Source organism: Hemicordylus capensis, chromosome 7 (assembly GCF_027244095.1).
Source record: "Hemicordylus capensis ecotype Gifberg chromosome 7, rHemCap1.1.pri, whole genome shotgun sequence".
Lineage (NCBI taxonomy): Eukaryota > Metazoa > Chordata > Lepidosauria > Squamata > Cordylidae > Hemicordylus > Hemicordylus capensis.
The window spans coordinates 21,197,504-21,216,754 of record NC_069663.1 but is presented as its reverse complement, the minus strand read 5'-3'; the positions used below and the strand labels follow the sequence as shown (position 1 = coordinate 21,216,754).

The 19,251-nt window shown below is 43.4% G+C and overlaps 1 protein-coding gene across 3 annotated transcripts in view; it reads right to left on the bottom strand.

Moving 5' to 3' along the window:
• LOC128332432 (insoluble matrix shell protein 4-like) overlaps positions 1 to 12,362 on the bottom strand; it is a 28,872-nt gene extending 16,510 nt beyond the window's left edge. Inside the window, exons 1-11 of one of the 3 annotated variants that reach the window (XM_053266700.1) lie at positions 12,075 to 12,362; positions 9,802 to 9,861; positions 8,904 to 8,963; positions 8,399 to 8,422; positions 6,908 to 6,964; positions 5,826 to 5,849; positions 4,347 to 4,403; positions 3,713 to 3,763; positions 2,775 to 2,822; positions 2,349 to 2,369; positions 1,954 to 2,010 (exon numbers count right to left, since the gene is read on the bottom strand). In XM_053266700.1, the coding sequence (XP_053122675.1) occupies positions 1,954 to 2,010; positions 2,349 to 2,369; positions 2,775 to 2,822; positions 3,713 to 3,763; positions 4,347 to 4,403; positions 5,826 to 5,849; positions 6,908 to 6,964; positions 8,399 to 8,422; positions 8,904 to 8,963; positions 9,802 to 9,861; positions 12,075 to 12,149 (534 nt within the window). In that variant the 5' untranslated portion in view covers positions 12,150 to 12,362. The remainder of the gene's footprint in view (positions 1 to 1,953; positions 2,011 to 2,348; positions 2,370 to 2,774; positions 2,823 to 3,712; positions 3,764 to 4,346; positions 4,404 to 5,825; positions 5,850 to 6,907; positions 6,965 to 8,398; positions 8,423 to 8,903; positions 8,964 to 9,801; positions 9,862 to 12,074) is intronic. The other 2 variants (XM_053266701.1, XM_053266702.1) reach the window with 2 other exon arrangements.
• Positions 12,363 to 19,251: the final 6,889 nt, after the last annotated feature.

Sequence of the window (19,251 nt, the reverse complement as noted above, 5' to 3'; positions counted from 1 at the left end):
ATTCTGAATGTGTTTGTGTGCATGAGTGTGCGTGCATTGATTTTAAACGTGAAACTGGGTACAGGTCCCTCAAATACCGTGCTGTTAGTGCAGACAGAAAGTGTACTACTGTACATGCAATCGAACATAATGTGCCCATGCATTCAGATCTGTATCTGCAAAGCATGTACACAGATCCATGCACTGAACATAAAGGATCAATAGGACATCATCAGCTGTGTTGCCCTCAGGGCTAACCCCATTCTAGAAAAAGAGTAGAAAAGCACACACTAGGGTTTTGTGGCTATCCACTTCCCTGAGTGGCCGGCACTTTCATGGGCAGCCTTTAACAGCGTCAGTTTACTTTACACTTCTAGACTTTTTGTAAGCTTCATGACTGCTGTTTATTTTGAAGAGGGAGGAGCAGGTAGGCACCTAGCCAAGCAGGGCTATTTTACGGAACCACATCAGTCCCACCAAAGCTAAACACCATAATCTCGGCACTTAAAAATAATTGGAACAGCTGTAACCAGACACTCTTTTACTGTATATATACATTTAAGTGCATACGTTGTTATTTTTTTTAAAGTGTTAGCATAGTGATTTTCAAATCGGGTGCCAGGGAATCCATGGGCTCATCAGTCAGGCCTTCTCCAGGTTCCAAGGGATGCCAAATACTGCGCCTACAGAAGTACACTTCTTCTCTGTACCCCACATTTGAGGGGGCCTGTACCCAGGTTCACTGTCAAAGTCAACACATGTATAATCCTTCACACACAAAAACATGTACATGTGTACGGACCACTGTATGCATGTGCAACACAGTGTCTGAATAGGGCTTATCTCATTGCTGTTCTGGAATGGGTGCATTGCATTCTTGTTAAAAATATATATATGAAAAAATAGCAACATTCCAGGTTGCTGTTGCCCTGCTACTCAAGTATAGGGGTGTGCACAGAACCAGCATGGGTAGTTCGGTTCAGATTCAAACCGAATTCAAACCAAACCACAATCCAGTTTGTTAGAATTGGTGGTGGTTCGGTTTGAGCTGTCAAACTGGTTTGAACTTGGGCTTGGGCCGTTCCCCTCTTTTGGGGGGCCGGTCCAGTTAGAGCTCGAACAAATCGGCAGGTTCGACTTGAACCAGGTTTGAGTTGAACTCAATCAATCAATCTTTGTTATGGTCATAGACCAGCATAAAGTGAGGGGTGACTCCCTATTACATATTACCCATCTTCCCATTTAAAAATTATTCCCCTCTTGGAAAATGGCTTTTTCTTTAGCCAGTACACCAATTTTGTATCTTTTGGTACTGCAAGACTAAGGCCGCATTTGTATGTAACATGAAACCATGGGTCCAATGGAACTGCAGTTCCGTTGTACTCTCCCACCACTCTCCCACCCAAATTCAGATGTCATGGAGAGCTCTGCGAGACTGTAGAGAGAAGGGGGAACTGGCTACCTGGGATTCCTTCTTTACTGAAGGACAACCCTGGCAGCCAGTAGGAGATGGGGCAAGGGAGGAGCTTCCTGCCTCAACCCTGGTTGCAGTGCAGCCAGACTGTGGTGCCACATCCAGACACAACCCTGGCACCACTAAACCGCAGGTCCAGGTGGTGAAACTCACCACAAACCAAAGGTTCAAACCAGAGTCTGGGGAAGGAAACTACAGGTCAGTTTTCAGTCTGAAATATAATTGCCTGCATTCAGACGTACTGAAATTGTAACCAGAGGCCCCTTCAACTCTGGATTCATGTGACATGTGAATGTGGCCTAAGGGAGATCCAAAGCAGGTGGGTGTGCATTGCCTCACTTCAAAACAAAAATCATGCAGAAAGTCTAAACAAGAAGGAAGCACAAACTTCTGAAAGAGTAGCCCCAGTTTTAAAGAGGCACAATTTTTTATCTGATAATACAGCAGTAATGCAAAACTCATAATTCATCTCAACAGAGAGAGGAATTCTTGGCACTTACTCCATTGTTGTTGAAGCTGTTGGCTCCTCCTCTGTTGCCAATAAAGCTGGCTATGTTCTAGAAAGGAGCAGAAAGAGCAGCATTTGATGGATGACTGGGAAAATCAATCAACTTCCTGCCAGGTGCTTAGTCTGTGTGCATGTCAGTAGTTGCATATTTTATTTGTGCCTAGAATGGTATACATGGCTATGTTTATCTTCACAACAACCCTGTGAAGTAGGTCCAACCACGGGTCCAATTTTTGACGAAACTGTGGTTGTCTGCATTCAGCTGTACAGTTTTCAAAACCGGAGGTCCCTTCACCTCCGTTTTCGTGTTACGTGTGAATGCGGCCACTGAGAATATTTCAATTCAGTGTCAGCACAGATGGGTTACTTTTACTGGCTGATACGTACCTTACAACCATAACTTGTGTTCTGGGGGGAAAAACAATTAAAAAGGAGGTTAAGTGTGCCCCACCATTATTATTATTTTTTTATCACAACCTTCATGCATCTCATGTATAGAACCATCCAGTTTTTAATCATGGGGTACACATGTTTAGAAGTTATAATTTTTAATTTTACAATTTTTAAATCCCTGTTTAAAATTATATTCTCCCACTGCAAAACTGTTTTCTAACAACCTTGAAACAATATGCTACTGTATGGTTAACTTGAATGGAGATCTAAGGTTGGGGATATTGGTACTTTCATGCTAAAACAAATATCATCTGGAGGGTTTGCTGAAACTTTAAACTGAAACTGTTTTTCTATTGTGAAGAGAGCAGTATTGATCAGCTAACAATACATCTCAAAACAAAGAGGAATTTGGGTACATACGCCATTGTTTTTGAAGCTGTTGGCTCCTCCTCTGTTGTCAATGAAACTCTGGAACGGAGCAGAAAAAAATCATTATGAGGTTGTCTGGAAAAGAATTCATCTGTACTTAGTCTGTGTCGGAGGATGTGATCAGCAATGGTTGGATCAGGGCCTGGGATGGAGGGTCTCCTGAGAACTTGGATGAGAAAAGAAACAAACATAGGACAGGGTCAGGTGACTTGCTGGAGCAAAGCATTGGCTCCAATGAATGCATGCTCCCAGTGGTGAGTCACAGGGTTGACTCATTTTGTGACATGTGAATCTGGAAGTGTTGAATTCCCTAGCAGCACTAGAGATATGAAGTCCTGGCAGGGAAAACAGAAAGAAAACTCCATTATTTGGGGGTGGGTGGGTCCCCCCCCCCGATCCTCACATCTCTAAGCAGTACTTCCTGCCTTTCAGACAATATTTGTATGTTCCGTTAATTTTAGAAATTCCGCTACTCAGAGTGGAATGGATTGTGGGAGGTGGGCTCTTCACATTTAATCATTCTAAAGTATCCCACCCAAAGCCGAACTAGAAGTGTGAGCGCTGTAAGATATTCCCCTTCTTAGGGGATGGAGCCGCTCTGGGAAGAGCAGAAGGTTTCAAGTTCCCTCCCTGGCAGCATCTCCAAGACAGGGCTGAGAGAGATGCCTGCCTGCAACCTTGGAGAAGAAAAATGAGCAAAACCTGTGTGGAATGGGCAAGGCAAAAAAATGCAGAGGCACACTTGAAAGTGAAGAAATACTCCACGTATAATCACAAACTACAGGCATCCAAATGACAACAGCAAATAATTATAACAATGTGGGCTGTTACAAACTCCACAAATGCAGGAATGGGCTCACACACTAAAAAATAAATAAATAAAAATTAAAAGGCAGACACCAGCAACAGCTATTGGAGGGATGCCATGCCTCTCGCCCAGTTCCTGTTTGCTTGATACTTATTCCTCCACAACTGCGGTTCTGCAAAAAAAGAGAAAAAGTGGGCATTAAGAGTATTTATTATTATTAGCTGTAGTAGTAGTAATAGTAGTGCTACATAATCTCATCCAGTTTATAATCCCTGCAGCCTTTCCCATTAAAAAAATTAAGAACCTGTACTACAAAGCTGTTCTCCATTATACAACATTTGTATGATGTGTTACTGTAGAATGAATGAGAATACTGAATTATTATAATTATTTTATTATTTACATTTTATATCCCACTCTTCCTCCAAGGAACTCAGAGCAGTGTACGACATACTTAAGTTTCTCCTCACAACAACCCTGTGAAATAGGTGAGGCTGAGGGAGAAGTGACTGGCCCAGAGTCACCCAGCTAGTATCATGGCTGAATGGGGATTTGAACTTGGGTCACCCAGAAAGCCTACATGAGATGGAAACACCACTGAAAATCTTGCTAACATTTTAAAGAGGACTTAAAAAAAAACATTTAAAAAAAAACATTTTTTAACTTAAAAAAACGTTTTTATTGTTCTTCTGAGAATAGAATAATATCACTCAGCCAAGGATTCATCTCAAAACAGAGGAATTCTGGGCACTTACCCCATGTTTTGTGAACCTGTTGGGTCCTCTCATGTTTCCAAAAATCCTCTGTAATTTCTAGAAAGGATCACAAAGAACATCGTTATGAGGATGATGAGGAAAACCTGACAACTCCCTAGTGCTCAGAGGTGCACCGAGGTAATTTTGGAGCCTGGACCTAAAGGCCTTTTGGAGGGGGTCCCTGCTGCAAGTTAAGCATCATTTTTTAACACATATTTACTTGAGGGCACAAACCACACCACCCAGGACAGACTAAAGAGGATTTGGCGGCCCCCAGGAGATGGGGAGGCCCTGGACTACTGCCCCGAAGTCCAGGGCTAAGAGCACCTCAGCTAATGTTTAGTCTGTGTCAGAAGATGTGAATAACAGTGACCGAATCAGACTCTGGGATGTGTATCTGGTAAGAAACTGGATGGAGAAAGGAATGTAGGTTAATTTGGGGATGGAGCTATAGTTCAGTGGCAGAGCATCTGCTTTGCATGCAGAAGGATCCAAGTTCAATCCCTGCCATCTCCAGGTATGGCTGGGAAAGACTCTTGCCAGAAACATTTGGAGATTTGATGCTACTTAGATCAGAAAATGCTGAGCTAGCTGGACCCGTGTTGTTGTTAGCTGTACCAGTGTTCTGACTTGGTGTAAAGCAGCTTCCTATATTTGGAAGTTTGATGCTGGTGTATATCCAGGCAGGAGCCAAGGATAAAACAAATAATGCAATGCTACTGCACTGCAGAAGCCCTGTGGAAAGACGGCTAGTTCCATGAACCCCTACACTTTCCCTTTTACTGCTGACAGGATGTTAACTTTAGAAATAAGTCGGAAACACGTCTTTTTATTATAGGAGACATAGCTGCTGCCACACCACCCCCAAAACATTACTCCCTATTCTTTCTATGGACTTTCTATCCAGCGATAAACATAGACAACAGGTTCTCTCCATTCCATCACCTTTTCATTATGACCACTACATCTATGCTCTCACTTACAACCAAGCACTCCAGTGCACCCATCATGGCTTGGAAGCTTCTAGAATTAGCATAGAAACACCTGTACAATGCATCGCTCTCCAAGTGACTTTGGTGTGTTCATTTTCTCCTTGACTCTTCAGTCAGCTGTTATGCGCTACACTATATCCATTACCTAGTCCTACTCCTATTCCACATGGATGATCTGGAATGTTGACACCCTCACCTCTCTACCTCTCTCAACTTCTCCAGCTCAGCTTCCTTTGACCTCAAGAGAGCAACCTAGTTCCCTGAGAGTCATCTCCCTCGTATCAGGTAGATGCCCACACTTTGGCAGTGCTTCAGCAGAAATTGAACAAGTCCAGGTACTGAACATGAAAAGATGTGTCCAACCCATCCAAAGCTTCAGCTTGAACAGAACTGAGCTCTGAAATGTTTCCAATCCAAAGAGTGAGCAGTGTGAATATTTTAATACAGTCTCAGGATAGTTGGGTCACATTTGTTTGCTGATACTCACTCCTTTACGACCCTTAGTGAAGTTCTAGAAATAAATATAAAAAAGCAGAGGTTAACAATAACCACTGTCGTCATCATCATCATCATCATCATCATCATCCAGCTCTTCCTATATTCAATATAATATTTTCATCCAATTCATAAACATGGGAGCACAAATTATATATCCAATACTGCAAATCAACTCTCTCCCTATGGAAATATGCATATTCCCATTAAAAAGGGGGAATATGTTGCAGAGGAAAGGGAAATATGCTGCAGTAAGGTGGTTCCCTGTCTTAAGAGGAACTCACAATCTACAATGAAATAGGAGGTAGACACCTGCGAAAATCAATGATGCTGTGCTGGAGTTCGATGGGGACAGTTGCTTTTGTCTATTGAATTTAAGACAATAATCACTAAGGATGTGCAGAAAACCAGTTTGCCTGGTTTGGTTCAAATTTAAACTGAGCATATTCCCCCGCCCCCAGCAACAGGGGCCCGGTTTGGGTCACGCAAATGGCCAACACGCATACACGGTAGCCCCCAAAGGGCCCAAACGGTTCCAAAATGGGCTGAGCTGGCCACTGGAGACTTAGCGGGGAGGCTGGTGGAGGGAGGGGGAGCCACTGGGGACCGCCCCCGCAGCTGCAGCAGCAGTCAGCAGCAGTAAGTTGACCTTTATTAAGACAAAGTTTAATGGTATCTGGCACCCCTGAACTGAGCCTGAACTGGCCCAGCAGATTCGGCCTGTCCTCGAGCCTAACTGGGCCTAGTTTGGTTCAAGGTCGAGCCCTTGAACTGAATTGGTTCGAGCTTGAACCAGCTCGAGATCGAGCCACTTCACACATCCCTAATCACCACTTTATAGGGTGCCTCTTTGCCCAGTTCACAGGGGGAACTTGCATGAATGAAGATCTGAGGAGGAGGTAAATACATCCTTTGGCTTCGGGGCAAAACATCATGAAAGTTCCAATGAGAAACAAGCTCAATTTTCTGAAATTTATTCTTACAATGCTTATCAGAGACCATTATGTTAAGCAGACAACAATACCAATCAGCTAACAAACAATATTAAAACACAGAGAAATTCTGGTCACTTACTCCAGTTCTGTTAAAGCGGTTGATTCCGACAGTGTTGCCATTAAAGCTACCTATATTCTGGAAAGGGTCAGAAACAGCATCATTTGCGTGGGTTACTGGATACTCCGTTTTAGCTCAATCGTGATTAAACTGTGTCAGAGGATCTGAAGGGAAGTTCTTGGATCAGGGTCTGGGATGTACACTTGGGGGGGATTTTGGGTGGGCAAACCAATACAGATGAGTTGCGGTAAGCAAACAGCCAGTGCTCTTGGCAGGAGTTTGGGAAGCAGGTAGAATATTGGTCTTGAGTGTAGAATCCAGAGGAAAGAGTTGTGGTATGCAAGGATAAGGCAGTGGAGCAGAATCAGGAATATTAATGGTTTATTGGAAAAGATATTGTTTATAGAGAGGTAGTAAGTGTAGTCTGCATTTCTGTGCTCATGCTGCTGGCTGTTTGTTAGCCTCTCCTCTACTCCAGGACTGGAATAAAAGTAACTAAAGCAGCATTCAAAAGCTGAACTGGGTCAAGGAACGGATTGACCAAAAACACCACAATGAGCACACAGAAAAGTGGGATTGAGTCTGGTAAGGCTAATGTGTCAAACAACTGCCAGCAGGCAGAATTAGATCAGGTGCAGTTCTCCTCTTTGATTTCATCTCCATGTCAGGAAATGCACCATCTGTTAAATTCCTGCCTCACCGATAAAATGTGCATTCTCTGATTCTAGAATTGTTTTGCTAATTTCTCCTACATAATCTGGAATATTGGAATATTGCAGATCCTTCTCTACTCCATTCCTACCTCAAGTTCCCACAGGGAACCCAAACACACAAACTGTGAACACAACAATGGCTGCACTTACACATAATGGGGACCAGAGTTGCAGGGACCTGCAGTTTCCTTACCATTACATTGGAGCTATTCCAGTCCCATCCATTGTGCAACCCAAGGTTGTGCTCAGGAGACTCAAATTTGAATCCTTGGTTTGTAGTGAGTTTCACTGCTCATAACTGATGGTCCATGCAGTCTCTGTTCCATTCACTGGAGGCTATATTTGGCTGGATTACAGTTGAGGGAGGAAACTTTTCCTTCTCTCCCTCCATGATTGTCTGTGGGGGCTATCCTTCAAGGAAGAAGGAAGCCCACACAGCCAGTGACCCCTCCTCTCTGCAGTCTTGCTTCCTGCAGAGAGGGTGCTCTTCCTGTCGTCCAAAAGAGGAAAGGAAAGCGGTGGTGGGAGCAAAACCATGGGTCCATTGCACCCTTGATTCCACGTGATGTGTGAATGCAGCCAATACCTTTATGAGACTTGCTTGATATATGAATGAGAGACCGAGTTTCTGATCTCAAAAGGATAGCCAAGAAGATTTCCCAAGGGATAGAGTTGAGACTGTCTGAAGATAGCCTTTGAGATTTTGAGTGCCAGTTCATTTATAATCAACAAGTAAGAAGTGTGAAAATTTTAATCCAGTCCCAGAATAGATGTCTCATAGTTGCTAGTTTATACTTACTCCTCTAGAAGACCCAGGGATTGTCTGTTGGGAAAAGCCACACACGTAATAACAAACAGTTATTTAAATACTAAATAAAAATAGAAAAAAGTGGGGGTTAAGAATAATGGTGGTTATAATTCTTGCCATAATTCTTGCCAATATCATCATCTGTCCTTTTTGAATTCAGTGTAATGCCCCAAACTGCTTTATAATTCATGGGAGGACACATCTCCCCTGTTTAATAGTCATACATCTAAAATACAATGCTACAATCTCCATATTCATTAAACATGGCTAAGATAATACACTACATCAGGACTTGTATTCATAGATAACTATACTGGGGGGAAATGTGTCACTTTACTTCAAAACAAAAATCATCAGGAAAGTTCCAATGATAAGCATAATTCACTGAAAGGTTTGCTACAATTTTAAAGAGAGAGTCCCTTTTTCTGCTTAGAAGAGAACAGATCAGATCAGCAAAGATTCCATCGCAAAACACAAAGAAATTTGTGACACTTACTCCCGTGTTGTTGTTGAAGCTGTTTTCCCTTCCAGTGTACCCATTCAAGCGGCCTACATTCTTAAAAGGAGCAGAAGTAAAGCGTCATTAAGATGGATGACCATCTAAACCCCATAAACCAATTTAACATAGTGAGGTCATTCACACAATCGAAAACTGTGTTCCACCCTGGGCTTGGGAGCTGTGTGTGCTCCCAATTTTCGGTTGTGTGGGAGCAAGGTAGGAGAAAAACCTGGGTTGCTTTTCCTCCTACCTTGCTTCCACCCAATCACTTCTACCCAGGTTTCCCTCCTACGTTGCTTCCACACAACTGAAAATTGGGAGCACACACAGCTCCCAAACCTAGGTAGAACACAGTTTTTGATTGTGTGAATGACTTCCCTATGTGCCAGAAGATGTGAGGAGTAATACCTGGATCAGAATTGGGATATACAGCTGGGAAGAACTTAGGTGAGCAAATAAATATAGAAAAGTTGGGGTACCAAACAGCTAGCACTCTCAGCAGCAGGCAGGGAAGTGGGTAAATCCAAGGGAATTGAAAGGTACACAGAAAGGTAGGGTTGCCAATTAGGGTGGTGCCATGCCACCATATGATGAATCTGACCATGTGATAACTTTGTAGCAAATCCCCACAATGCAAAGGGAAGTACAAGATATCAGAAGGTAACTTTATTCTCCAGGGCATACTTTGGAGAAAGAAAAAAATGTGGTGGTTGGCAGGAGAAGCAGCATCAAGCTTTCCACCTGCAGGTGTGTGGCAGGCAACTTTAGTGTGAATATCAGGCATTGAGGCACCCATGGAGTCTGAATGTCAGCCAATGAATCTCACGTTAGTGCTAAGCACAACTGATCAGCCCACCATCCATCTCAAAAAAGAGCAGCATTTTGGGACACTTACTCCATCATTGTTGTTGAAACTGCTGTTCCCTGCAGTGTTGCCATTAAAGCTGCCTATATTCTAGAAAGCAAGAGAGAGCATCATTTTAAGTGAAGGTTGAAAAAACAACTTGATTTTCCGATGCTGAATCTGTCTCAGAAGATGTGACAAGCAGCAGCTGGGCTGGGGATGTATAACCAGGAAGAACGTAGATGAGGACTAACATGCATGATCAAAGAAATTGAGCTCTTGATGGGAGCTAGGGAAGCTGGTGAAATAAAACAAAATAAAACATGGGCTCCTAGAACATCTGTGTTTAACTGCTGCCTGCTGACAACATTTCACCAGGCATATTCCTACAAAGATTAGAATTGTTTGGACAATTCCCCCCTCCCCCCATGACTATGGATGCAAAAGCTGGATTTTGAAGAAGCAGGACAGAAAAAGTACTGACGCTTTTGAACTTTGGTGCTGGAGCAGATTTTTGAGGATACCATGGACAGCCAGGACAACAAACCAATGGATCATAGAACAAATCAATCCATAATTTTCACTCAAAGCACAAATGACCAGGCTCAAACTATCATACTTTGGACACATTATGTGAAAACCCAGCTCCCTTGAGAAGTCCATCATGCTGGGGAAAGTTGAAAAAAAGAGAAGAGGACAACCAGCAGCAAGGTAGATGGACTCGATTACGACAGCAATGAAAGCACCAGTGAGAGACCTGAAAGGTCAAGTTGAAGACATCATCTGGAGAGAATCTATCTACAGTATGTGGTTGCTAAAAGTCGACACTGACTTGACAGCACTCACTCACTCACTCACTCAATCCACCTTTAATTGATCTCCCCATCAGGAAAAAAAATCGCCTGCTTATTTCCAACCTGACAGAAATTGTGCACCTTGTACCCTTTTCTTAATTTTGGAAACTCTTCTACTTAAACTGGAATTCAAGAGTACAAGATAAGGCAGAGTAAATCAGTGGCATAGAACGCAAGAAATTCTCTTATCTAAACACAACTTAAAATATATTGGCTGACAATTAGAGCAGTGTTGCAAGGCTACAGGCACACCAAGGGCCTCATTCCCACAGGCACTCTTTGTCAGCAGCAGAGCATATGTGCAGGGGGAGGAGAGAACAATTTTTACAGTTCTCCCATCCATATATGCTCTTTGCCCTCCAGAAAAATGTTCCTGAGAGTTGCACAGACCTCAGGGACATATTCCTGGAAGGCAAAGAGCACTTATGGAGGCGGTGGAGATCAGCAAAAATCACTCCCCCTGTGTTCATATTTGGGTGATTGGGAAGACTCTAAGAACATAACCCTGTGGGATCAGGCCCAAGGCCCCTCTAATCCAGAGACCTGTTTCACACAGTGGCAAATTAGGTTCCCCCTGGGAAGCCCACAGGCAGGAGCTGAAGGCATGCACCCTCTCCTGCTATCTTAACTCCTCTGTCTGAGTTAAAAGCAACCTCTCCTTGTGAGGATGCATCTGCTCTGGATGTCAGCCACTGTTTTTAAAGGTCTGCTCCTCAAAGCTGAATCGCGAAAGAAAAATGTGAAAATGTTTGAAACACAAAAAGTCCTTTGAAATCTGAATTATAAATAATGTTAATAAAGGTGTGAAATTTAGCTTGAGTGTTAATAATGGAAGCTTGGGGTGACATACATATTGTACAAATAAATAAATAGGCAAGCACAGACCACTCCTTGGGTGCTTCGCTCTCCATTTTTATTTATTTATATATTTATTATTTAATAAATTGGTATACTGCCCACTACCGAAGTCTCTAGGAGGTTTTCAGTATAAAACAAACTAAGAACAAATCAAACCAAGAATTCAACAGTTAAAACATAAAACCAGATTAAAATAGTAATAAAAAAATCAATTAACTAAAAGGTTTGGCAGAAGAGATGCGTCTTCATTTTGCACCACTAGCTGGATTAGTGGGATTGGGGTAATATTTTCAGACGTCGGGCTGGATCTGGAGATCTTCCCATTGGCACAGGACAAGTTTAAAATTCAGATCTCTTGCTCCTGCAGATAAACCATTTGTCCTTTAGTGTTCCTTGTACCAAAAGCTGCAACACAGACATTACACAGAGTCTGTGTATTCCTTCAAATCTCTCTTCAAAATGGTCCTTCTCCATAAAGCCATTGTCATAACCCATTATGCCTCATCCCCTACTCAGATCAAGCCAAAGTGTAATATTCTTTTTCAGTATGTATAAAACCTGCCCCTTCCAGGTTTCCCCTCTACCAAGTAGTAAATTTAGGGTTCTTCTTACCCCTTGAGCAGAAGAGAGGCCGTGCAGGGAGATCAGGCAGATGAGGAGAAAACAAGCGAATACCTGGACCTTCATCTTTGAGTTCCTCCTTTCTCTCTTGAGTTGGGTTCAAGAACGATAGTGGAAAGATGACTATTTATGCTGGTTGCCCCCTTAGACAGTACTAATCTCTGTGTAATAAACCCTGTGTCTCAGATTTAGCAGTAATCACTGCCTCCTTATCCACATCCTATTTTGTTCTGAACAGACCTTCACTTCCTCTTTCTTTACTCTGGGAACCGTTGTGAATCTGTGGTGCTTCCTATTGTTTTGCTCATTTCTCCTTTCCTTATATTGTGTCTTCAGTCAGACTCTGCTGATGTTACAGAAAACATTGCAGAACCTGATGGAGAAAAATCCGAGTTTCCGATTCTTTAGGACAGTTCGCACGATCGTCATTTGTGTGTTCAACATTTTCTTTCATGATTCAGCTGATTGCTGGTGACTACTATCTAATTAAATATTGACCGCCTCCTCCCAAAAGGGATTGTATGAGGCCTGGATTCTGGCATGAAACAGTTTAGCAAGGATGTGAGCAGCCAGGAAAGGAAATGGAACACTGACTCTTTCAGTAGTCTAGGAAATGCCAAACACTCGCTATTTGACTTCACAAAGAGGATCACTTCCCAGTATCACTAGAACTGTTGGTCTGGGTATGTGTCTGCACCTCTCTGTGCTACTTTGTAAGTAAAGAAATATTATGAAAATGCCACATCTTGAGTGCTCTCTGTAGGGAAACGCACCTGGAAAAACTTTGCCCCCTGAAACTTGCTGATATTCAGGAAACCACCAAAAAGTAACACACACACACACACACACACACACACAAACACACACACACACTTGCTCTGTTTACAGAATAGAGGAAGCTTTGGAGGTGACCATGCAAAAGTATTCAACCACAAGGGCATAAACACTGGAGGCCTGAAAATTGCATAACTTTATTCATGTACCAGCTCAGCAGACCATGTTAGTAGCTTCAGAAGCTGATTATGGCTAAAGCTTTCTGACTGATGAAATGCGGGGGGGCGGGGGCGGGCAGCCTGTGGTGTATAAGAACAGCCTTGCTTGCTGGATCAGTCCCAATGCCCATCTAGGCCAGCTTCCTGTTTCCCACAGTGGCCCATCAGATGTCCTTCGGAAGCAGGAGAAAAAAGTATGCCCCCTTGCTCCCCTGCAACTGCTGTTCAGAGCCATCCTCCCTCTCAGCCTGGAAGTTTGAGTTTCAAGACCAAAAAGTTGACACACAGGGAAGAAGATTTTCAAATAATGCTTTTTTATTTGCAAGGGGGTGAGGAAATGAGAAGCAGCGAAAGTCTCATCTCCTACAGATAGCACTCAAGCGGGATTGATAGAAAGGTTGTGCCCACTGATGAACCGTAGGGCATAGGGTATCTGGACAGCCATTGTGGAGGTTTCCTGGGTCTTCATTAAGAAAAGAAAAAAAGAAACATCAGACACAGAAGGGGAATTTCTTTAGAACAACAACCCAACCCTCAAACGCTATGAACATAACAACGTAAGAAACGTTGAAGGCACACCTCCTAGGAATGCACACAAATTTCACTTGAATCAATTCAAATTCGAATATCACTTGAATTGATTTGAGTTCAAAACACTATGAACAGAATACCATAAGAAATGTTGAAGGCACCCCTCCTAGGAATGTGCATGAATTCCATATGAATCGATTCAAATTCAAATCTCACTCGAATTGATTTGAGTTCAAAACCATTGAATAGAGAGGAGATTCACTCGAATGGATTCAAAATTTCCCATCAATCCATTTGGTCAAATTTTGAAGGATGACCAGCTGAAGCCTGTACTATGACTGGGGATGGGCGGAAGGGATAGATTCTCCAATGTGGATTGAGGGGCTGGGGGCAAGGATGAAACAATGGTCATGCTGGCCATGCCCCCCGAGGGCCCACTGATCAATAAGAGGCCAAACCTTGCTTTTTGCCTCATTATGAGGCTGGGCCAAAGAGCCCTCTCCAAAAACCAAGCTGAGGGGGGTGGTCATATTCAATTGGTCATTCTGAGTATTGGCAGAAAGCAAGATGCAACTAGTAAGAATATTTGAATACTTTCTCATAATAGATGCATAATTCTTGATTCCTGATTCTTACCTGTTTACTTCTTCTGTTAAAGGAAAGGAAAAGGGAAGTGTTTAGAAAACCACATAATTATTATTCACATCTTTATCTCAGCATTCCGGTATCCAGTATCTAACCCCATATAAATTAAAAGCTAGAGCACACATCTAACCCAAGTAAATTTTATTTATCCCAATGCAGAAGACCTTTGCCTCCCTATTCATGGAGCAACATAGCACAGCAAGATGAGAATGAACTGGAGATGCTTCACACGGATCGGCCACCAACACGACTACCAGTTGGTGCTGCAGGAAGTCTCAGGATGCCCCATGTGCGTGCGGGGGCAGTATGGGGGGATCCCTGAACCCGGGAGGCTTCCTGTAGCTTCCCACTTGGATCTACCCATGCGTCGCCAAACACCACGTGGGCACACAAGCAGAAAAACAAAGTTAATGGAGCACTCGCTGCATTAACCTCAATTAAGGGGAGGGGAAATTAGGCAGACTAGATGCCTTGGAACCACCAAGCTTGCCTGTGAGCCCAGTGGTTCCGACAATTACCAGAAGGCGGGCTAGGCTCCCTTAGCCTGCTTTCTGGTGATGGTCAGAATAGCTTCCTGAAATTTAACATGCAGGAATATGCATATTTCCAGTTCAAAACAATTGAAAAGCTCCAATGAGCAGGGTACACCACTTGAGGACAAGTTTCCAGAGGTTCTGGCCTAACAATGAGTGGATGCTAAATTGATTAATATATTCCAATAGCATCTTGTGGGGTCTCTTTGACCCCTAGTGATATAAGTGTATAGTAATTTAAATTCCCCATGCGTTGTAATGGCGTGGTCAATAACCCAATATATGTATGGGTATAAAGAGGACTTTTAAACAATGTTACAAGGGATGGTACATGAAACACTACAGGGCACTTAATTTCATTATGGATGAACCCAACCCATTTCCCCTTGTTTTCATTTTCTCCATGAATGAAAAGGAAGAATATTTAATGCAGTGTGGTAGTAAATGCCTCATATTCACATCTCGATACTTACTCCAATGGCCTGCAGAAAACATAAAGAAGAAAAAGAACAAGTTATCAATCTCACCAGTTATTAAGACTGACTTTATTACCTGGACTAGTCAGTGTGGGGGTCACTGGTGATGTGCCATGCTGACCTGGTTACCATGTTTTCCAACCCCAAAGAGGTGCCCAAAGCAACTACCCCAAAAGAAGAGCGGAGGCTCTCATGAATACTGCCTGTGGCTTTGTCTGTGTTGTCAGAAAGTCAAAACTAAATGGTGAAAGGGGATCTCCCAATGCAAAGCTAGCAAAGGTGGATTATTCATGTTGTTAGTCTTCTTACCTGAGTACCGCTGTTCTGTAGTAGTAAGGGTGGTAGGTGGGAGAGAAAACAATAAGAATTAAGAACATCCCCAGATAGCCAATCATTATTTCAATTCCTTCCTCAAACCATGTTTCCCATGAACCCTATAGTCTAAAAACTTAGCCTGAATACCTACAATTCAATAACGTTGTTCACAATATTGTATCTGCGAGGACCTGGGAGGGCTGGGAGAAAGGCAGGAGATTATCTGTCTTTCTCCCACATGACCCGAAACCTGATCAGATCTCTGCTGTTCATCCCACCCCCCACCCCCTCCCAGATCTGGGGTGGCAAGCAGAAGAGCCAGGAGCTGGATGTCTTCCAGCATCCCACAATGCACTGTGCCAGGAGTGCGCTGCATTGGGAGATTGTCCCTGCTGGTCCTAGCAGGCCAACTGCACACTATTCTCTTTTGGAATGAATTCTAGGATTGCTCCTGCTTACGCTGGAAATCAGAAGTATTGGGATGCAGGACAGAATGAAAGAGGAAATGAACCTAGATGGTCTTCCCTGGGTAGCTCCACCCCCTAAAGGGAATATATTTCCGTGCTCATATGTGGTCTCCCATTCAAATACAACCAGGCAGACCCTACTTAGCTAAGGGGACAAGACATGTTTGCTACCACAAGACAAGCTCTCCTCTTTGAAAAGCAGGACAAGTAGTAGTAGTTGCTCTTCCTTTTTGGGAAAGGTCATCCTTTCTGCCTGTGGCCGCCAGTGCAAATGCAGTCTGGGTTGCCCAAAGAGATCTTTAGAACCTCCATGTTAGATGATGCCAAAGTTGATCCAATATTAGTCAAATTTACAAAAGCTTTCCACATGAATTCCAAACTACAACTTGCTTACACAGCAGCACTTCCATGAGAACTAATTTGTTAACACATTTCTTAGGCTCTATTTCCAAACCAAATAGGATGCCCAATGCACCTCCCTCAGAATGATGCCGGAGTGAACACTCTCTTTGGCATTCTGAGTGTTGTCAGGAAGCATGAATGACATAGCCAAATTGAAGCCTAGGTTCATTCCTTGTCTTGTCTGGTACTTACGGTATTGCTGGTGTCCTATAATACAATAAACAAAAATAAGAATTAATAAAGTCCATAAATAGCCAATCCTTATTTCCAAAGCTTCCAAAAAAGCATTTTCCCCATGATCTGTAGTATATATCATTCCCAAGTGCAATTAAGTTGAAATCTGCCACATGCATTTTGCCCCAAGTCCTTCCTTCTGCAGAATATTACACAGCAAATTCACTGAGGTAGTGAGGTCATTCAGAGCAACCTCAGCCATGTGGTTGGGTGGTCTGTGATGAAGGCAAGAGGTTACCTGCCTTCCCCAGCGGATGAGCAGGCCCATTATATTATTATAAAATAATTTCACATTTTGTGATTGCTTACAAAAGGTACCTAGTGCCTCCTTGAGCACCAGTCAGATGCTTACTGGGGGTGGCAAAGAGATCTTCACACCTTCCAAGCTAGAGGTCGTTTACTCTTGTCTACAACCCACCATGCCTATAACGGCTTTCCACATGGATCCCAAGTGGCAGTTTGAGCACCCTGGTGTTGTTCAATGAAGCTAACATATACTGGGGTCAGACCATCGGTCCATCTAGCTCAGTATTGTCTACACAGACTGGCAGTGGCTTCTCCAAGGGTACAGGCAGGAATCTCTCTCAGCCCCATCTTGGAGATCCTGCCAGGGAGGAACTTGAAACCTTCTGCTCATCCCAGAGTGGCTCCATCCCCTGAGGGGAATCTCTTCCAGTGCTCACACTTCTAGTCTCCCATTCATATGCAACCAGGAAGGACCCTGCTTATCTAAGGGGACAAGTCATGGTTGCTACCACCAGACCAGCTCTCCTGGGCAAGCACACAGGCCCTGGGTATGTCCTGGTACTTGGGCTGTCCCAGAGCAATTTGGGATCCCCTCCCATTCTGAACGTTCAAGCTATTCTGGGATCCTCCAGCTGCTCTTGGGGCAAGATTCCCATCCACGTCAGTCACTGTGGCCAGTAGCCAAGAATGATGGCAGCCCTGGTCCAAATCCAACCTAAAGGCCCAGGTGGTGCAGCCACTCATCAAGCAAAAACAAAATGGCAAGAGAGGATCTCTTAACATACACCTAGCAGAGGTTGATTATTTGTATTTTTTGATACTCACCTTATTGCCCTGAAAGAGAATAAATGGGGGGGAAAGATTTAATAAGCATCATAAATATCCAATCCTTACTTCAAATCTCTCCACAAAAACCATGTGTTTCATGAATCCTGGACTATAAGCATTCACCTTCCATACTCTACTGCAACTAAAACCAATTATCTACAATTTTATCAAATGCATAATTTCTTCAGCATTTCCTCTCTCTCTCCCATTTTGCCTCCCCCTTCTCTCCATTTGTGACATTCTAGATAGCATAGGCATTGGGGCATAAACACACCCCTCACTGTATTATCATCAAGTCAACATGGACACCATTGCTTCTCTCTGATATATTAAAGAGAACTTGGATAACACTCCTCTAGAATTTGATTTAAAAGAGAAAAGAAGGGATTAAGAAGGTAGTTCTATTATTGTAATTGATACTAATATATATGAGAAATAAAATTTTATTTATTTATTTATACCCCACCTTCAGAACATCCAGTTTTCAATCCCATAGATTTTATGATCACTAAAGCAACCAACACTCCCTTTTATGACTTTTCTATCTGCCCCCGTTTTAAATTATCTATCCCATCCTCCACAAAGTTGGAATAATGTGCAACAGCAGAACTAGTGTGCATGGAGATTACTGTGCTGGGAAATGCAGCTTTTTCTTTCACACAAAAATTCCTCTGCTTAAAGAGGAAGCACAATCATCTGCCATGCAAGAAAGAGGATTTCTGTGCACATCCGGAAGGCAAATTCTGCAGGTAGCCTGCCAGCTGTTCCTTAATGACTACAATTTGATATTTTGAAAGGCATTTCCGATACCTGAAAGCTGAATAGAGGAGGAAAAAGTGCAATAATGTAGAGTCCTCTTACCTGAGCAGATGTGAGGCCCTGCAGAGAGAGCAGGCAGAGGACGAAGAAACTAGCCACAAGCTGGAAGTTCATCTTTGCGTTGCTTCTTTCTCTTTTTCTCCGTTGAGTTGGGGTTGGGGAAAATAGCGAAGGAGGCCCTCTATTTATGCTGGGTGTCCACTTGGGCGGTACAGGTCTGCGTGGGCCAAGCCCAGGGACTCCACCTTAGAAGGAACCAATCCCTGCTTCTCCCCGCCCTCTTTCCTCTAATCAAAGTTACACAAGTGCTTTTCTTTCCCTGGAAGCCCCTGTGTGTTGTAATCCTCTTGCTCTGGGGTTTGGTTAGGGGGTGGCCAATGGGGCATGGGCCCCACATGAATTCCTCAGAGTCCTGAATCTAATCACCACCTCCCTCCACCAGAGGCATAGGGACAACGGAGCAAGGAGAGATTACTTTCCCTTGGACGCCCGTGTATTGGGGGTGGGGGGTGGGAGGCAGCCCTTTGCCCAGTGTTTACTGCTCCTGCTTAGGTAGGATCAGGAGAATCTCAGACCCAATCGGAGGGGTAGAGGGAGTTGAGCTGGTCTTGTTGTAGAAAGCATGGACTGTCCCTTTTGCTAAGCAGGGTCTGCCCTGGTTTCATTTGAATGGGAGACTA